At 35.3% G+C, this 20,778-nt stretch overlaps 1 protein-coding gene across 1 annotated transcript; it reads left to right on the forward strand.

Annotated features, from left to right (window-relative positions):
• Positions 1 to 9,832: 9,832 nt before the first annotated feature.
• Positions 9,833 to 10,776, forward strand: LOC139842349 (uncharacterized). The gene is made up of 2 exons (XM_071832498.1): positions 9,833 to 9,914; positions 10,397 to 10,776. The coding sequence occupies exons 1-2, from the start codon at positions 9,833 to 9,835 to the stop codon at positions 10,774 to 10,776; spliced, it is 462 nt and encodes a 153-aa protein (XP_071688599.1).
• Positions 10,777 to 20,778: the final 10,002 nt, after the last annotated feature.

Consider the following 20,778-nt stretch of genomic DNA (forward strand, 5'->3'; position numbering starts at 1 on the left):
CGAGCGGAATTATACGACGCATGATCTAGAATTGGGAGCAGTCGTGTTTGCATTGAAGATGTGGAGACACTACTTGTATGGGGTTAAATTCACTGTGTTTACTGATCATAAAAGCCTTCAACATATTTTTGATCAGAAACAATTGAACATGAGGCAACGTAGGTGGGTCGAGTTAATAAACTGCTATGATTGTGAAATTCGTTATCATCCCGGGAAGGCGAATGTGGTGGCTGATGCTTTAAGCAGAAAAGAACGAGAACCAATTCGAGTACGAGCGATGAACATAAAAATTCGCATGAATCTCAACTCACAAATCAAAGAAGTTCAACGAGAAGCACTTACTAAAGAAAATATAGGAAATGAAATAATGAAGAAGTATGCGAAGCAACTCGTTATGCGGGAAGATGGAATTCGATATTTTGCAAATCGTATTTGGGTACCGAAGTTGGGTGGATTAAGGAAGTTGATATTGAACGAGGCACATAAGACAAGATATTCGATACATCCTGGAGTTGGAAAGATGTACCAAGATCTTAAGACGCATTATTGGTGGCCTAATTTAAAAACAGACGTTGCAACATATGTTGGGGAGTGTTTAACTTGTTCCAAGGTTAAAGCAGAACACCAGAAGCCGTCAGGGTTACTTCAACAACCAGAAATTCCAGAATGGAAATGGGACGGTATTACCATGGATTTCATCACGAAGTTACCAAAGACTGCCTGGGGATACGACACCATTTGGGTGATTGTTGATCGTCTCACCAAGTCTGCACATTTCTTGCCTATAAAGGAAACGGATAGAATGGAGAAACTATTACGATTGTATATAAAGGAAGTTGTTTCAAGGCATGGAATACCTATTTCCATTATATCCGATCGTGATAGTAGATTTACCTCAAAATTCTGGCAATCACTACAGGAGGCACTAGGAACTCGGTTGGATAAGAGTACCGCATATCATCCACAAACCGATGGACAGAGTGAGAGAACGATTCAGACTCTCGAAGACATGCTCAGGGCATGTGTGATCGATTTTGGAAACGGATGGGATAAATATCTACCGTTAGCAGAATTCTCGTATAATAATAGTTATCATGCGAGCATTGGAGCTGCGCCATTCGAAGCATTGTACGGAAGGAAGTGTAGATCTCCTATCTGTTGGAATGAAGTAGGAGATCGACATTTAACTGGTCCCGAGATCATACACGAAACGACCGAGAAGATAGTACAAATCAAGGAGAGATTGAAAACATCCCGTAGTCGCCAAAAGAGCTACGCCGATGTTCGAAGGAAACCATTAGAGTTTCAGGTTGGGGACATGGTTATGCTAAAGGTGTCACCTTGGAAAGGTGTAATACGTTTCGGCAAAAGGGGTAAACTGAACCCAAGGTATGTAGGCCCGTTCAAGATCATCGAACGCATTGGACCGGTAGCTTATCGACTCGAGTTACCGCAACAACTCGCTGGAGTACATAATACCTTTCACGTCTCAAACCTGAAGAAGTGTCTTGCAAAGGAAGACCTCACCATTCCTCTTGAAGAAATTCATGTCGACGAGAAACTACAATTCGTCGAAGAACCAATCGAAATCATGGACCGTGAAGTTAAACAGCTCAAACAGAGTAATATACCGATTATTAAGGTTCGTTGGAATGCTAGAAGAGGTCCCGAGTTTACTTGGGAACGAGAGGATCAGATGAAACGAAAGTATCCGCATTTGTTTCTCGATTACGCAAAATAGGTACAATTTTAAAATTTCGGGACGAAATTTATTTAACGGGGAGGTAATGTAACGACCCGCACTTTTTCGATCATTCTATACTTAAAAGATTAATATTTACATAAATTAAACCTTGCCAACATGATAAGCAATCCAAATTGTCGAGACTTATATTTCCGAAAAGAGTTTTACACAACGTTTGACCGTCTAGTTTGACCGATGATATCACGAACTATACAATATATGATAATTATACGTTTGTGTATATATATGTATATATACATATTTAACATGATTAATGAATGTTTTAATATCTCATTTTATATTAATAACAACAAGTTATATGTGTATTTTGAAACTACTAACTTAAGTTTTCAAAACGATAACTATACGTAACGTTATTTGACATAAATACTTAAGACATATAATGTTTATACATATATTGTATAAGTAATGTATTTAATCACTTTTAAGAACTTAAATACATAAAATCATATAAGTGTATTCACAAAAGATAGCTATATTTGAATCCTCATTCCATTTTTCACAAAATTTCTATACGTATACCTAGAGTATTTGTACTCGTATCATACCTAGCTCCTATACGTATTTACTAATAGTAAATACACATCAAAATCACCACCTAACCAGCCATTATTCATGCCCTTAGAGCTAGGTAATTACTTTTGAATCATTGCAAGACTAATTACAAAAATACAAACTAGAATTTTGTCATGTTATCCTTAAAGATCACATTTTTAGGAGTATATATGTATCATCATTTTTGATTCATTTTTACTTCAATCTCTTAACTAAAAACACACACTCTTTCTTACTCTCTAAACTCCATAACAATCCAGCAAAGTTCCATAAAGATCTAGCTTCAAAAACCATACTAAAACACCATAAGAAAACCATACAAAAACACTTCAAGAAAACCTTCCAAGAACACCAACTTACTTCCAATCTTTCATCCACTTCTATCACCCTTTTGATTCTAGCTTCTTACTTCTCTTTTACAGCAACTTCATCCAAGGAACTTGAGGTAGAATCTATGTTCATAACCTTATTCGATTCATATATATATAGCTATCATATTTTGTGGTATACAAGTTTAACAACAAGAACATAGTTTGAATGTTTTCAAACTTGTTTGCAAACTAAATAGATCCTTCTAACTTAACTTTTAAAATACTTCAAGACATGTAACATAACTTATTTATATGTTAATTTAACAAGGTAAAACTTGGTTTTTCAAAGTACAAGTATTTTTGGAAAAATGGTCATTAAATGATTTTGTTGTAACAAAAATGTTTAACTTCATATGTTTCACTAAACTTTCACCTATGCCGTATGATTTTGAATACAAACCAAGGTATTTACAGTTCATAGTCTTAAAGAAGAACTCGATCCAAGAAGATGGCAATTTGAATCAACGAAAACGGACTTGTAACGAAGAAACTATGACCGAAACAAAATTGGCTATCCTAGACATTTTCAACTTCGGGATTCATTGGAAAAATTTACATAAAATCACATACTTCTAAGATAACATGATATTTTATATATATGTACTCATAATTCAATTTCATATGGTTCAGGATCACCCGTAAGCAACACGAGAAGATTAATCATAAGATCCCATGTTTGTACGCAACACGTCATTTGACAACACCGGTACTTTATGTACGCAACACGTCATTTGACAACACCGGTACCATGGGACAAGATTAATCTCGACCAATACATATACGATGGGGTTTTATTTATTTCGTTGGGGGTTTTGTTTATTGCGGGTATATTAAACATCTAAAAATGAACCATTAAAAATTGAATTACTAACATCGGAATGCTAACTACGGACTAAGGAAATATTCAAAATATTAAAAGTATAACAAGTATATATATATATAACGTTTGTTTTAAAATGAAAACATATTGATATATTATATATGGATAGGTTCGTGATATCAACCGGGAGACCAAGTCAATTATCTATATCTTCAAAGACAACCGTGAGTATATAGTCCCACTTTTAAACTCTAAATATTTCGGGATGAGAATACATGTATTTTATGTTTTACATTATGGACACAAGTAACTGAAAAATATATTCTACGTTGAGTTGTACCACTGGCATACTTCCCTGTAGCTTGGTAACTAATATTTACAGCGGTATTGTAAACGCGAATCCTGTTGATAGATCTATCGGGCCTGACAACCCCAACCGGACTGGACGACCAGTATTCAACGGTTGCACAGTACTTCGTTTTGTGACTACACTTGGTACGGTGTAGTAAGATTTCATATTAAAGGGAATATGCGACGTGAAAATGTTAAGTATGGTTACCAAGTGCTCAACCACTTAGAATATTTTTATTGAAATGTTTATATACGAAATCTTGTGGTCTATATATATATATTGCTGCGCACTAAACCTATATCTCACCAACTTTATGTTGACGTTTTTAAACATGTTTATTCTCAGGTGATAATTAAAGCTTCCGCTGCATTATGTTGAATCTAAGCAGGATCATGCGTACTCATATTTGTGTCAAAAATAAAACTGCATATCCGAGGACGTGTGTTGTAAAATATGCTAGAAATCGTGTTGTTATTATCATTTGTAAAGTTTGTAAGTCGAAGATTATCGTTAAACGATAATCATCTTTTTATTGTCTAAAGCTTGTAACAAAAATAATGGTTTGGTTTGTAATGTATAATATATGCAGTTTTCCTTTTTAAAAATGTCGCATATAGAGGTCAATACCTCGCAATGAAATCATACGTTATCTAACACGTTCTTATGGTTAAGGACGGGTTATGACAATTGGGATCATTGGAAAGGAGCAATACGAGCTGAATTTGAATCGCTCAATAAAAGAAAAGTTTTCGGATCTATCATTCTCACACCTAAAGATGTGAAACCTGTGGGATATAGATGGGTTTTTGTGCGGAAAAGAAATAAAAAAAATGAAGTTACAAGGTATAAAGCTAGACTTGTAGCTCAAGGTTTTTCTCAAAGACCAGGAATTGATTATGAGGAAACTTATTCTCCTGTTTTGGATGCAATTACTTTTAGATACTTAATCAGCCTGGCAGTTTCTAAAAATTTAGAAATGCATCTCATGGATATTGTGACTGCTTATCTATATGGATCACTTGATAGTGATATATATATATATATATGAAGATACCTGAAGGATTTAAGGTATCAGAAGAAACTAATGCAAAACCCAAAGAAATGTACTCAATCAAGTTACAAAGGTCTTTATATGGGTTGAAACAATCGGGTCGCATGTAGTATAAACGATTAAGTGATTACTTGATAAGCAAAGGGTATACCAATAATCTTATTTGCCCATGTGTATTCATTAAGAAAACAACATCTGGATATGTGATCATAGCCGTTTATGTCGATGATCTTAACATCATAGGTATAAATAAAGAGATCCATGAAGCCATTCAACTTCCAAAGAAAGAATTTGAAATGAAAGATCTCGGAAAAATCAAGTATTGCCTTGGTTTGCAGATTGAGCATATGCCTAATGGTTTACTTGTACATCAAACAACTTATACGGAAAAGATTTTAAAACGTTTCAATATGGACAAGGCAAAACCGTTAAGTACTCCTATGGTTGTTAGATCACTTAATGTTGACACTGATCCATTTCGTCCATGTGAAGATCATGAAGATATCCTGGGACCAGAAGTACCATATCTTAGTGCAATTGGAGCTCTTATGTATCTTACAAATTGTACAAGACCTGACATTTCTTTTGCAGTTAATTTGTTGGCAAGGTTCAGCTCAGCTCCTACCAAAAGACACTGGAATGGGATCAAACACATATTTCGATACCTTAGAGGAACTACTGATTTAGGATTATTTTATTCTAATGATTCAAAACAAGATTTGGTTGGTTATGCAGATGCAGGTTATTTATCTGATCCACATAAAGCTAAATCTCAAACTGGATATGTATTCCTAAATGGAGGTACCGCAATATCATGGCGTTCTCAAAAATAAACACTTGTTGCAACATCATCAAATCATGCCGAAGTGATTGCATTACATGAAGCTACTCGAGAATGTTTTTGGTTGAGATCCATGACACAACTCATTACTGATTCTTATGGACTAGAACGTAATAAAAGTCCAACAATTATATATGAAGATAATGCATCTTGCATAGCACAGATGAAAGAAGGGTATATCAAAAGCGACCGAACAAAACACATACCTCCTAGATTCTTCTCATATACTCAACATCTCATTAAAGATAACCAGATTGAAATGAGACATGTTCAATCCAGTAACAACTCTGCCGATATTTTCACCAAAGCACTCCCAACTGCTACTTTCAGAAAACATGTTCACGATATTGGTATGCGGCGTGTTCAAAAGATGTAACAACTCAGCAACGTCTACTTGAGGGGGAGTCAACTCTATGCTGCACTCTTTTTCCCTTAGCTAAAGTTTTTTTTCCCACTGAGTTTTCTTTAGCAAGGTTTTTAACGAGGCAGTAACTTGTAGTTGATCTTGATGAAACAAAAATTGTCATCCAAGGTGGAGTGTTATAAAAGTCAATAATGTCTGCCAATTTTGTGGGTACAGCTATTCTACCTAATTGCACAATGATCTATTTTGTACCATAAATATATGAAGTGTAGCTTGCAGAAGATGTACTTAAGAATATAGATATTTTCATATACATATACTCTCTCCCTTTCTTTCTATTATTCTCTAATTGGAGACTACATTATTAAAGGTAGTTATAAACTCCTAAATTATAAAAGGAAACAGCTTTTCAAGTGAAAATGATAAAACTTTCATGTGATCATGAACCTATTTGGTACTAACTATTTGGACCATAGTACTACTTGTTCTTTATATGTCTAAAGTCTTAACTTGCTTGTAATTGTGATGTTTTGTTTAATCAACTTGAGTGTAAAAAATAATTGGCCCTTGAAACATCAATTAAAAACATTTATAATTAACTAAGTAACAAAAAAGAAAATTGTATAGAAACTAGTCCGGATCGACCCGCGCGATGCGGCGGGGGCTTTCGGCCGGCGTATTCATATTTAACGCAGTTTTATTTACAGAAGTAAAAACGGGCCATCTGTTATGCGTCGTCGATGGTGTCGTCGTCTTTAGTGTTTTTAAAATCTGTCCGGTTCGAACGTAGTTAGTTTCGTTTTGTTGATAAAATTATTTCGAGCCTAATGGTGCTGGCGAAAAAATTTAACTCGCGGCGAGCAAGAAGATACGGGCTGTCGTTGTGTTTACCGTTTTTTTTAAAAAGTGTCCGTTTCGAACGTAGTTAGTATCGTTTTGTTCATAAAATTATTTCGAGTCTGACGCTGCCGTCGAAAAAATTTAACTCGTGCCGAGCGGGAAGATACGGGTTGTCGTTGTGTTTAGCGTTTTTTGAGAAGTGTCCGTTTCAAGTACAGTTAGTCCCGTTGGGTTCGTAAGATTTTTCCGAGTTGAACGGTGGTCTCTGAAAAATTTAACGCGCACCCAGCGAGAAGATAGTACCCGTTATAAATTCGGGTGAAATTAGCTTCTTATATTTTAATTAAATTATATATTTGCACTTGTTACCCCTTAAAAAGTGTAAACCCGAGGGACCGTTGTGAAAATATAGGTGAACTTGAGAGACCATTTGTAATGTGAACATAAACTCAAAACTACATTAAGCTATAACTAAAGCTACACAATTTGTCATCACTTTTGTGTAAACCTGAGGGACCGTTGTGAAAATATAAGTAAAGTTGAGGGACCGTTTATAATGTAAACATAAACGCAAAACTACAATAAGCTATAACTAAAACTACACAATTTGTCATAAGTTTGAGTATATAAGGTTAAAATAATAATTAATAATTAATAATTAATAATTAATAATAATAATATAGTCATCAACGTTTGGTTTGACTATATTTGAGTAAAATGGCCTAATTTCCAATTTGAAATTTGGGGAATAAGACGCACCTGCCTAACCCGAAGACCGAAGATAGTTTGATATTATCATATTTAGTGGGGGAAATTTATGTTGTACAGTAATAGTATACGGAACTTTTCTTTCTGCTTGTTCAAAAAAAAAAAAAAAAAAAAAAAAAAACATTTTCTTTTGTAGAATTTAATTATAATTGCATTTTTGTGAATTTTCAATTTTTTTTAATATGAACTGTACTTGAAAATCTCATTAGTATTTCATAAATAATCATATCAATATATCATGCATAAAAAACAATTAGACCACTTGTACTGATGACTCGTGTTGGTTGTTTTTTGCAATTCTTTGCTGATCAGGATGTGTTGGTTTTTTATGTGGAGTACCAGTGGTGTTGATTTTTTTGGTGTGGGTTAGGAGTATTGTGATGAACTGATGATGTGTTAAAATATAATTGAGTAAGTATTAAAAAGATAAAAATAATATTTTTAAATTAATAAAAAAATAATATATTTAAAAGCAACTACATTGCCTTCTCCGTTGCATTCCAACAAACGCCAGCCAAACGCCGCTAAGCACGCCTTGATACGGCGAAGCTTTGCGTTGACGACCAGCCACGTAGGCATCAACGCCGTTGGTTGTCTAGCGATACAAACGGTCTTAGTGGAGTAATAGATAACAAGATACCACATCACTATTTACTTTTGCTATTTTACTAATTTAAAAAGCATAAGATAGGTATGGTTATACTAACAAGATGTGTAATAAGGTGAATCATTTCTATCGAAAATAGTACTCACTTGTTTGGACACACAATACTTTGTTTTATTTTAGCCTTTGTTGTGTTCCTACATGTATAGATGTATGGTGTATACCCATCTCTTTCATCCAACTAACACCACCTATGCCCCCTTCCATTATGAGGGATTAATTTGTTTCAAAAAATATATAAACAGACAACGTTTTTTTAGTTTATTATTCTTTCAGTTAGATGTATGGAGCTTAATTGCGTTAATTGTTGACTATTTTCTAATTTAACCACTCAAAATAAGTAGCTAGTGAGCTTTTAACTTCTTGCCTATTAAGAGGATATCAAATTACCATCCATTAAGCTAAATCATATCATATCATATAACATTATATATGCAAATTTTCACATCGTATACTTTGATCATGTATAGTGATATGTTTATGCTAATTGATTATCTGTTAGTAAATGTGAGACTACTAAAATTCTAAATCCATGATGTTTAAATAGTTATTAAAATAAAAAGTGTCAAGTAACCATGCAGACTTGCCTGAGTGGTCACTGAGTTGCCCAATGAAGCATACCACCCGAGTTCAATTCTTGGCTATGTCAAATTGTTCAAAAAGGAAGTGTGACTAGAGGGTGCGCATAATGCGCAATTCACCCGGTATCAGGTCTCACGCTCGGAAGACTTGATTACCCGAAGTTTTACCTTCTATGGAGAGTCAATGTGCTCGTTTATAGAAGAATTCTCCGTTTATCCCCAAAAAAAGTGTCAAGTATGTATTTAATATTTAATAATAAATTAACTGTAATAAAAAATAATAGAGAGTTAACCACTAATAAGAAACCATGAACCTATTAACTTAGTTAAAAAAAAAAAAAAAGTTTACAAACAATATTCAATGACTATATATATATTTATATATTTATATGAAATAGTGGTATTTGCTTCTTTGTAAAGGCTTCCATACTTTTGTATGATCGTGCATGTAATCGGATTCTTTAATTAATGGAAAAGGCCAAAACAAAATCAACAATTCATTATTACTTTGTATAGAATCGTAACAAACATGAAAACAATATTTGTTTGAGTTTGGAATGTGATAATGATACATCATGCCTATGATATAATTTGTCAAATAACACTTATATTTATATTTATTTACATTTATTTATGCTTTTTATATGTATTTGGTAAATGCATAAAATAAAATAATGAGGACTAGTTGACAAACAAATTTAAATTGAGTGTGTCTTGATAGAGAAACATTATTTTTTTTTATTTCTTAGTGATATTAAATAGTTTAATAAGTTACTGCATGTACTTTAGGTTATTCATAGTAAAAAATAAATAAATAAATAAAGTTTTCGATTCAACGTAGATTGCGGAAAAATGATCCTATGAGTTCATTCCTATTTTTCATTGTAACGAAAGGTCTTCACTCTTTAATTCGTGAGAAAGTAGATCAAGGTAGTATTAGAGGTACTTCGGTTGGTACTTCTACGATTAAGGTTTCACATTTATTTTACACGAATGATGCGATTTTCGTTTCGAAAGGGATAGATCGAATCCAGATGGTATAATCCAGGTTTTGGATTCTTTCAATGAATTATCGAAAACATTTCCAAATTGTATCTATATGGCGTTGGAGTTTTGGGGGTCAAAGTAGACATACTCTCGGCCCATTCGGGTTGGGCAAAAGGAGCTCTCCCTTTTTCATATTTGGGCATTCCGATGGGTTGTAACATGAACCGAATTAAACTTGGGATTGTACTGTTGATCGTTTTAAAACATAGTTATCGGCATAGAAGTCTAACCTACTCTAAAGGTGAACGTCTCACACTCTTTAAGTCTGTTTTAGAGAGCCTGGGTATATATTATTTATCATTATATAAATGCACGGAAAACGTCATAAAGAATCTTCCGTTCTTGTTTCTTTTGGAGTCTTTGCGCATTTAATCTAGCTTTGCTCCTAAAATGGATATGGCGAGTTAAGGTCTCTCGAAACTCTTATTGGGCCTCTATTGATTGTTTGATTTGTTGGCCGAATGGTGGTATCGCTGATGGTGGCAAATACATCCGTTCTTCTATTTGGTCCAATTTTTTTGGTGATGCTAAGGCAAAAGGTAGCAACACCAACCTTGCTAATTCGTTATGGGTTAAAGTGGGGAACGGATCGTCGAGTCAGTTTTGGCTCGATAATTGGAGGGGTGGTGGCTCGTTGAAACAAGGGTTCCCTCAGCTATATCATATAGCCGTAAATAAGGTGGCTCATTTACAACGAGTGGAATTGGGAGTGGTCTTGGACAAAAATTGGCCCAAGGAACTCGACAGTTTTAATTGATGCGCAATTTTATGTAACACCCCGTTTTTCTAAACATGACGCTCGGGGTGTCATTTGAAGTCCAAGAATGATTATTTAATAGTTTGGATGTAATGCATTGACCACGGTTGACTTTGGGATGTTTTAAAAGTGAAATTGGAGTACATCAGGTAAACTGTCGAGTTTGAGTGCAGTTTGTAGCGTTCTGGTGCGTCGCGTTCCGTGACAAACATGCTTGAAACGAGACAACTTCTGATGGTGATTTCTGTCCACTTTGTCGCGTTTGAGTGTTGTGTGTCGCGTATTGGTGTCGCGAAACGCGACAAGGTGTCGCGAAACGCGACAAATGTCGCTGTAATGACATTATTAACCCATTTTAATGGAATCTTTTGAGGTTGTTTTGGTAAATTCACTTATGGCCGGTTCTAGAGCCATAAGACTGATTCAAGGCTCATATTATCCTCATTTTCACTCAAAAACACTTTCACCTTCAAACCCTAGAGAGAGAGGAGAGTTTTAGAGAGAGAGAACTCCATTTGGAGAAGAATGAGGTTGTTTCGGGTTAAACCTCAAGTGTTAAAGTTGTTCCACTCGTCAACGGCATCATTTTGGCGGTATTGGTAAGTTCAAACTCCGAATTTCATTTCTTAGATTTGATATTCAAGTTAGGGTTTGAGTTTGATTTGTTGTAAAACCCATTTAGTTGATGAAGAGGGTTTATGGTAACTTGCTATTTTGATATTTGGCGGGTTTTAGGTTGGTTAATGATTTAACCATGTTTAAGACTTGTAAATGGTGTATAATCACTAGTATTAGTGATTATTGATGTTTTGGAGACCATTAGGGTTCTTGTGGTTGACTAACTTTGACTAGCGTCAAAATTAGGGTTTGTTGATGATTATGACTCAATTGTCGAGGTAATAAGGTTTATAAACTTAAAATGGATTAAGTTGAAGTATAAAACCGAGTTAAATATGTTTTGGTGTCAAAACTTGCTAATGGCGCGATGTTGACTCCTTATGGGTCAAAATTAGGGTTTAAGTGTCATTTTGGGCAAGATAGGTGTTTAACACCTATGATTGGGTCTAATTGGCGTATTAGGACCATTCTCACTTGCGTTAGTGATTATTGGTTAATTTGGGCGCGGTTTGTACTTGGAAGTGCATTTGGGTCAAAATTGCACTAATTGTCAATTTGGGTTGATTTGTAAATCCACCCTAATTGTGTTATTGTATTTGTGATAAATGGAATAGGTACATTCCATCGGAGATTGCGAATTTTGGTTTGGCATCCATCAAGACTTCAAGGTGAGTGTTAATATCCTATATGCATATGTATGTGTAGGATGGGTGCGGGTCGGGTGAAGTGGTTCTCGGTGAAATGTCCCGTTCTTATTGATTAAAAACGTTCCATATTAATTGATTTCGTTGCGAGGTTTTGACCTCTATATGAGACGTTTTTCAAAGACTGCATTCATTTTAAAACAAACCATAACCTTTATTTCATCAATAAAGGTTTAAAAAGCTTTACGTAGATTATCAAATAATGATAATCTAAAATATCCTGTTTACACACGACCATTACATAATGGTTTACAATACAAATATGTTACAACAAAATAAGTTTCTTGAATGCAGTTTTTACATAATATTATACAAGCATGGACTCCAAATCTCGTCCTTATTTAAGTATGCGACAGCGGAAGCTCTTAATAATCACCTGAGAATAAACATGCTTAAAACGTCAACAAAAATGTTGGTGAGTTATAGGTTTAACCTATATATATCAAATCGTAACAATAGACCACAAGATTTCATATTTCAATACACATCCCATACATAGAGATAAAAATCATTCATATGGTGAACACCTGGTAACCGACATTAACAAGATGCATATATAAGAATATCCCCATCATTCCGGGACACCCTTCGGATATGATATAAATTTCGAAGTACTAAAGCATCCGGTACTTTGGATGGGGTTTGTTAAGCCCAATAGATCTATCTTTAGGATTCGCGTCAATTAGGGTGTCTGTTCCCTAATTCTTAGATTACCAGACTTAATAAAAAGGGGCATATTCGATTTTGATAATTCAACCATAGAATGTAGTTTCACGTACTTGTGTCTATTTTGTAAATCATTTATAAAACCTGCATGTATTCTCATCCCAAAAATATTAGATTTTAAAAGTGGGACTATAACTCACTTTCACAGATTTTTACTTCGTCGGGAAGTAAGACTTGGCCACTGGTTGATTCACGAACCTATAACAATATATACATATATATATCAAAGTATGTTCAAAATATATTTACAACACTTTTAATATATTTTGATGTTTTAAGTTTATTAAGTCAGCTGTCCTCGTTAGTAACCTACAACTAGTTGTCCACAGTTAGATGTACAGAAATAAATCGATAAATATTATCTTGAATCAATCCACGACCCAGTGTATACGTATCTCAGTATTGATCACAACTCAAACTATATATATTTTGGAATCAACCTCAACCCTGTATAGCTAACTCCAACATTCACATATAGAGTGTCTATGGTTGTTCCGAAATATATATAGATGTGTCGACATGATAGGTCGAAACATTGTATACGTGTCTATGTTATCTCAAGATTACATAATATACAATACAAGTTGATTAAGTTATGGTTGGAATAGATTTGTTACCAATTTTCACGTAGCTAAAATGAGAAAAATTATCCAATCTTGTTTTACCCATAACTTCTTCATTTTAAATCCGTTTTGAGTGAATCAAATTGCTATGGTTTCATATTGAACTATATTTTATGAATCTAAACAGAAAAAGTATAGGTTTATAGTCGGAAAAATAAGTTACAAGTCGTTTGTAAAGGTAGTCATTTCAGTCGAAAGAACGACGTCTAGATGACCATTTTAGAAAACATACTTCCACTTTGAGTTTAACCATAATTTTTGGATATAGTTTCATGTTCATAATAAAAATCATTTTCTCAGAATAACAACTTTTAAATCAAAGTTTATCATAGTTTTTAATTAACTAACCCAAAACAGCCCGCGGTGTTACTACGACGGCGTAAATCCGGTTTTACGGTGTTTTTCGTGTTTTCAGGTTTTAAATCATTAAGTTAGCATATCATATAGATATAGAACATGTGTTTAGTTGATTTTAAAAGTCAAGTTAGAAGGATTAACTTTTGTTTGCGAACAAGTTTAGAATTAACTAAACTATGTTCTAGTGATTACAAGTTTAAACCTTCGAATAAGATAGCTTTATATGTATGAATCGAATGATGTTATGAACATCATTACTACCTTAATTTCCTTGGATAAACCTACTGGAAAAGAGAAAAATGGATCTAGCTTCAATGGATCCTTGGATGGCTCGAAGTTCTTGAAGCAGAATCATGACACGAAAACAAGTTCAAGTAAGATCATCACTTGAAATAAGATTGTTATAGTTATAGAAATTTAACCAAAGTTTGAATATGATTATTACCTTGTATTAGAATGATAACCTACTGTAAGAAACAAAGATTTCTTGAGGTTGGATGACCACCTTACAAGATTGGAAGTGAGCTAGCAAACTTGAAAGTATTCTTGATTTTATGAAACTAGAACTTTTGGAATTTATGAAGAACACTTAGAACTTGAAGATAGAACTTGAGAGAGATCAATTAGATGAAGAAAATTGAAGAATGAAAGTGTTTGTAGGTGTTTTTGGTCATTGGTGTATGGATTAGATATAAAGGATATGTAATTTTGTTTTCATGTAAATAAGTCATGAATGATTACTCATATTTTTGTAATTTTATGAGATATTTCATGCTAGTTGCCAAATGATGGTTCCCACATGTGTTAGGTGACTCACATGGGCTGCTAAGAGGTGATCATTGGAGTGTATATACCAATAGTACATACATCTAAAAGCTGTGTATTGTACGAGTCCGAATACGGGTGCATACGAGTAGAATTGTTGATGAAACTGAACGAGGATGTAATTGTAAGCATTTTTGTTAAGTAGAAGTATTTTGATAAGTGTCTTGAATTCTTTCAAAAGTGTATGAATACATATTAAAACACTACATGTATATACATTTTAACTGAGTCGTTAAGTCATCGTTAGTCGTTACATGTAAGTGTTGTTTTGAAACCTTTAGGTTAACGATCTTGTTAAATGTTGTTAACCCAATGTTTATAATATCAAATGAGATTTTAAATTATTATATTATCATGATATTATCATGTATGAATATCTCTTAATATGATATATATACATTAAATGTCTTTACAACGATAATCGTTACATATATGTCTCGTTTAAAAATCATTAAGTTAGTAGTCTTGTTTTTACATATGTAGTTCATTGTTAATATACTTAATGATATGTTTACTTATCATAGTATCATGTTAACTATATATATATCCACATATATGTCATCATATAGTTTTTTTTTTACAAGTTTTAACGTTCGTGAATCACCGGTCAACTTGGGTGGTCAATTGTCTATATGAAACATATTTCAATTAATCAAGTCTTAACAAGTTTGATTGCTTAACATGTTGGAAACATTTAATCATGTAAATATCAATCTCAATTAATATATATAAATATGGAAAAGTTCGGGTCACTACAGTACCTACCCGTTAAATAAATTTCGTCCCGAAATTTTAAGCTGTTGAAGGTGTTGACGAATCTTCTGGAAATAGATGCGGGTATTTCTTCTTCATCTGATCTTCACGCTCCCAGGTGAACTCGGGTCCTCTACGAGCATTCCATCGAACCTTAACAATTGGTATCTTGTTTTGCTTAAGTCTTTTAACCTCACGATCCATTATTTCGACGGGTTCTTCGATGAATTGAAGTTTTTCGTTGATTTGGATTTCATCTAACGGAATAGTGAGATCTTCTTTAGCAAAACATTTCTTCAAATTCGAGACGTGGAAAGTGTTATGTTGAGTTAACTCAAGTCGGTAAGCTACTGGTCCGACACGATCAATAATCTTGAATGGTCCAATATACCTTGGATTTAATTTCCCTCGTTTACCAAATCGAACAACGCCTTTCCAAGGTGAAACTTTAAGCATGACCATCTCTCCAATTTCAAATTCTATATCTTTTCTTTTAATGTCAGCGTAGCTCTTTTGTCGACTTTGGGCGGTTTTCAATCGTTGTTGAATTTGGATGATCTTCTCGGTAGTTTCTTGTATAATCTCCGGACCCGTAATCTGTCTATCCCCCACTTCACTCCAACAAATCGGAGACCTGCACTTTCTACCATAAAGTGCTTCAAACGGCGCCATCTCAATGCTTGAATGGTAGCTGTTGTTGTAGGAAAATTCTGCTAACGGTAGATGTCGATCCCAACTGTTTCCGAAATCAATAACACATGCTCGTAGCATGTCTTCAAGCATTTGTATTGTCCTTTCGCTCTGCCCATCAGTTTGTGGATGATAGGCAGTACTCATGTCTAGACGAGTTCCTAATGCTTGCTGTAATGTCTGCCAGAATCTTGAAATAAATCTGCCATCCCTATCAGAGATAATAGAGATTGGTATTCCATGTCTGGAGACGACTTCCTTCAAATACAGTCGTGCTAACTTCTCCATCTTATCATCTTCTCTTATTGGCAGGAAGTGTGCTGATTTAGTGAGACGATCAACTATTACCCAAATAGTATCAAAACCACTTGCAGTCCTTGGCAATTTAGTGATGAAATCCATGGTAATGTTTTCCCATTTCCATTCCGGGATTTCGGGTTGTTGAAGTAGACCTGATGGTTTCTGATGCTCAGCTTTGACCTTAGAACACGTCAAACATTCTCCTACATATTTAGCAACATCAGCTTTCATACCCGGCCACCAAAAATGTTTCTTGAGATCCTTGTACATCTTCCCCGTTCCAGGATGTATTGAGTATCTGGTTTTATGAGCTTCTCTAAGTACCATTTCTCTCATATCTCCAAATTTTGGTACCCAAATCCTTTCAGCCCTATACCGGGTTCCGTCTTCCCGAATATTAAGATGCTTCTCCGATCCCTTGGGTATTTCATCCTTTAAATTTTCCTCTTTTAAAACTCCTTGTTGCGCCTCCTTTATTTGAGTAGTAAGGTTATTATGAATCATTATATTCATAGATTTTACTCGAATGGGTTCTCTGTCCTTCCTGCTCAAGGCATCGGCTACCACATTTGCCTTCCCCGGGTGATAACGAATCTCAAAGTCGTAATCATTCAATAATTCAATCCACCTACGCTGCCTCATATTCAGTTGTTTCTGATTAAATATGTGTTGAAGACTTTTGTGGTCGGTATATATAATACTTTTGACCCCATATAAGTAGTGCCTCCAAGTCTTTAATGCAAAAACAACCGCGCCTAATTCCAAATCATGCGTCGTATAATTTTGTTCGTGAATCTTCAATTGTCTAGACGCATAAGCAATCACCTTCGTTCGTTGCATTAATACACAACCGAGACCTTGCTTTGATGCGTCACAATAAATCACAAAATCATCATTCCCTTCAGGCAATGACAATATAGGTGCCGTAGTTAGCTTTTTCTTCAATAATTGAAACGCTTTCTCTTGTTCATCATTCCATTCAAATTTCTTCCCTTTATGCGTTAATGCAGTCAAGGGTTTTGCTATTTTGGAAAAGTCTTGGATGAACCTTCTGTAATAACCAGCTAGTCCTAAAAACTGGCGTATGTGTTTCGGAGTTTTCGGGGTTTCCCACTTTTCAACAGTTTCTATCTTTGCCGGATCCACCTTAATACCTTCTTTGTTCACTATGTGACCGAGGAATTGAACTTCTTCCAACCAAAATGCACACTTTGAAAACTTAGCGTACAATTCTTCCTTCCTCAATACTTCTAACACCTTTCTCAAATGTTCACCGTGTTCTTGGTCATTCTTTGAGTAAATAAGTATGTCATCAATGAAAACAATGACAAACTTGTCAAGGTATGGTCCACACACTCGGTTCATAAGGTCCATGAACACAGCTGGTGCATTAGTTAAACCAAACGGCATGACCATAAACTCGTAATGACCGTAACGTGTTCTGAAAGCAGTCTTTGGAATATCATCTTCTTTCACCCGCATTTGATGATACCCGGAACGTAAGTCAATCTTTGAATAAACAGACGAGCCTTGTAGTTGATCAAATAAGTCGTCGATTCTCGGTAGTGGGTAGCGGTTCTTGATGGTAAGTTTGTTCAACTCTCGGTAGTCGATACACAACCTGAAAGTACCATCTTTCTTCTTGACAAACAAAACAGGAGCTCCCCACGGTGATGTGCTTGGTCGAATGAAACCACGCTCTAAAAGTTCTTGTAATTGGCTTTGGAGTTCTTTCATCTCGCTGGGTGCGAGTCTGTAAGGAGCACGAGCTATTGGTGCAGCTCCTGGTACAAGATCTATTTGAAATTCAACGGATCGATGTGGGGGTAATCCCGGTAATTCTTTCGGAAATACATCGGGAAATTCTTTTGCAATGGGAACATCATTGATGCTCTTTTCTTCAGTTTGTACTTTCTCGACGTGTGCTAGAACAGCATAGCAACCTTTTCTTATTAGTTTTTGTGCCTTTAAATTACTAATAAGATGTAGCTTCGTGTTGCCCTTTTCTCCGTACACCATTAAGGGTTTTCCTTTTTCTCGTATAATGCGAATTGCATTTTTGTAACAAACGATCTCTGCTTTCACTTCTTTCAACCAGTCCATACCGATTATCACATCAAAACTCCCTAACTCTACTGGTATCAAATCAATCTTAAATGTTTCGCTAACCAGTTTAATTTCTCGATTCCGACATATATTATCTGCTGAAATTAATTTACCATTTGCTAATTCGAGTAAAAATTTACTATCCAAAGGCATCAATGGACAACTTAATTTAGCACAAAAATCTCTACTCATATAGCTTCTATCCGCACCCGAATCAAATAAAACGTAAGCAGATTTATTGTCAATAAGAAACGTACCCGTAACAAGCTCCGGGTCTTCTTGTGCCTCTGCCGCATTAATATTGAAAACTCTTCTGCGGCCTTGTCCATTCGTGTTCTCCTGGTTCGGGCAATTTCTAATAATGTGGCCCGGTTTTCCATATTTATAACAAACTACATTGGCATAACTTGCTCCGACACTACTTGCTCCGCCATTACTCGTTCCGACACCATTTGTTCCTTTCATTCTATTAACCCCTGGTCCGTAGACCTCACACTTCGCCGCGCTATGACCATTTCTTTTACACTTGTTGCAAAATTTGGTGCAGAACCCCGAGTGATACTTTTCACACCTTTGGCATAGCTGCTTCTGATTGTTGTTGTTGTTGCGGTTATTATTGTTGTTGGGATGATTGTTGTAGTTGTTATTGTTGTTGTTGTTGTTGTTGTTGTTGTTGTTGTTGGGCCTTTTGTTGTAGTTGCGATTGATGTTGCGATTGTTGGGATAATTGTTGCGATTATTGTTGTAATTGCTGTTGTTGTTGTATTGGTGATTCTTATCACCGTTTTCCTCCCACTTTCTTTTGACTTGCTTCACATTGGCCTCTTCAGCAGTCTGTTCTTTAATTCTTTCTTCAATCTGGTTCACTAGTTTGTGAGCCATTCTACATGCCTGTTGTATGGAGGCGGGCTCGTGTGAACTTATATCTTCTTGGATTCTTTCCGGTAATCCTTTCACAAACGCGTCGATCTTCTCTTCCTCATCTTCGAATGCTCCCGGACACAATAGGCACAATTCTGTGAATTGTCTTTCGTACGTGGTAATATCAAATCCTTGGGTTCGTAACTCTCTAAGTTCTGTCTTGAGCTTATTGACCTCGGTTCTGGGACGGTACTTCTCGTTCATCAAGTGCTTGAATGCTGACCACGGTAGTGCGTACGCATCGTCTTGTCCCACTTGCTCTAGATAGGTATTCCACCATGTTAACGCAGAACCTGTGAAGGTATGCGTAGCGTACTTTACTTTGTCCTCTTCAGTACACTTACTTATGGCAAACACCGATTCGACCTTCTCGGTCCACCGTTTCAATCCGATCGGTCCTTCGGTTCCATCAAATTCCAAAGGTTTGCAGGCAGTGAATTCTTTGTAGGTGCATCCTACACGATTTCCTGTACTGCTAGATCCAAGGTTATTGTTGGTATGTAGCGCAGCCTGTACTGCGGCTATGTTTGAAGCTAGAAAAGTACGGAATTCCTCTTCATTCATATTCACGGTGTGTCTAGTAGTCGGTGCCATTTCCTTCAAAATTGTCAAATGGAACAAGTTAATCATACAGAATATTAAGAGTAGTTAATAGTATTTCGTAGCATAATATGAACTCATTTATAAAAGCTTTTTCTTCATATTAGCGTTTTATAAGTTTAAATTCGGGTAGTACCTACCCGTTAAGTTCATACTTAGTAGCTAATATACAATTCAACTACTACAATTCTATATGAAAAACTGATTATAATAATATTTCGCGTTCAAACTTTTATACAATATTTTACAAACTTACAATACCGCTTATTTTACATAAAGCATGAAATATAGCACACAATAACTTTGATACAAGATAGTTGTGAAGATAATTCTAGCTAGTACACAAGTCGTTCAGCAAAGGCAATAAAGACACGTAATTCATACGTCCAGAAACAAGTCATGCATTCTGGTTTTACTAGGACTACTTTCCATCCTTGGTCTTGTGGAACATAACCGTTATGGCCGTTGATAAGACAGCGTGTTGTAACGTCGTCAAAGGGACGAGGGTTACGTAATGTCCAACAGTCCCGTAACAATCTAAAAACCTCATTTCTTACCCCAATTACCGACTCCGTCACTTGTGGGAACGTTTTGTTTAATAGTTGTAGCCCGATGTTCTTGTTCTCACTTTGGTGAGAAGCGAACATTACTAATCCGTAAGCATAACATGCTTCTTTATGTTGCATGTTAGCCGCGTTTTCTAAATCACGAAGTCCAATATTCGGATATATTGAGTCAAAATAATTTCTTAACCCATTGCGTAAAATAGCATTTGGGTT

This window comes from Rutidosis leptorrhynchoides, chromosome 4, assembly GCF_046630445.1.
Source record: "Rutidosis leptorrhynchoides isolate AG116_Rl617_1_P2 chromosome 4, CSIRO_AGI_Rlap_v1, whole genome shotgun sequence".
NCBI lineage: Eukaryota > Viridiplantae > Streptophyta > Magnoliopsida > Asterales > Asteraceae > Rutidosis > Rutidosis leptorrhynchoides.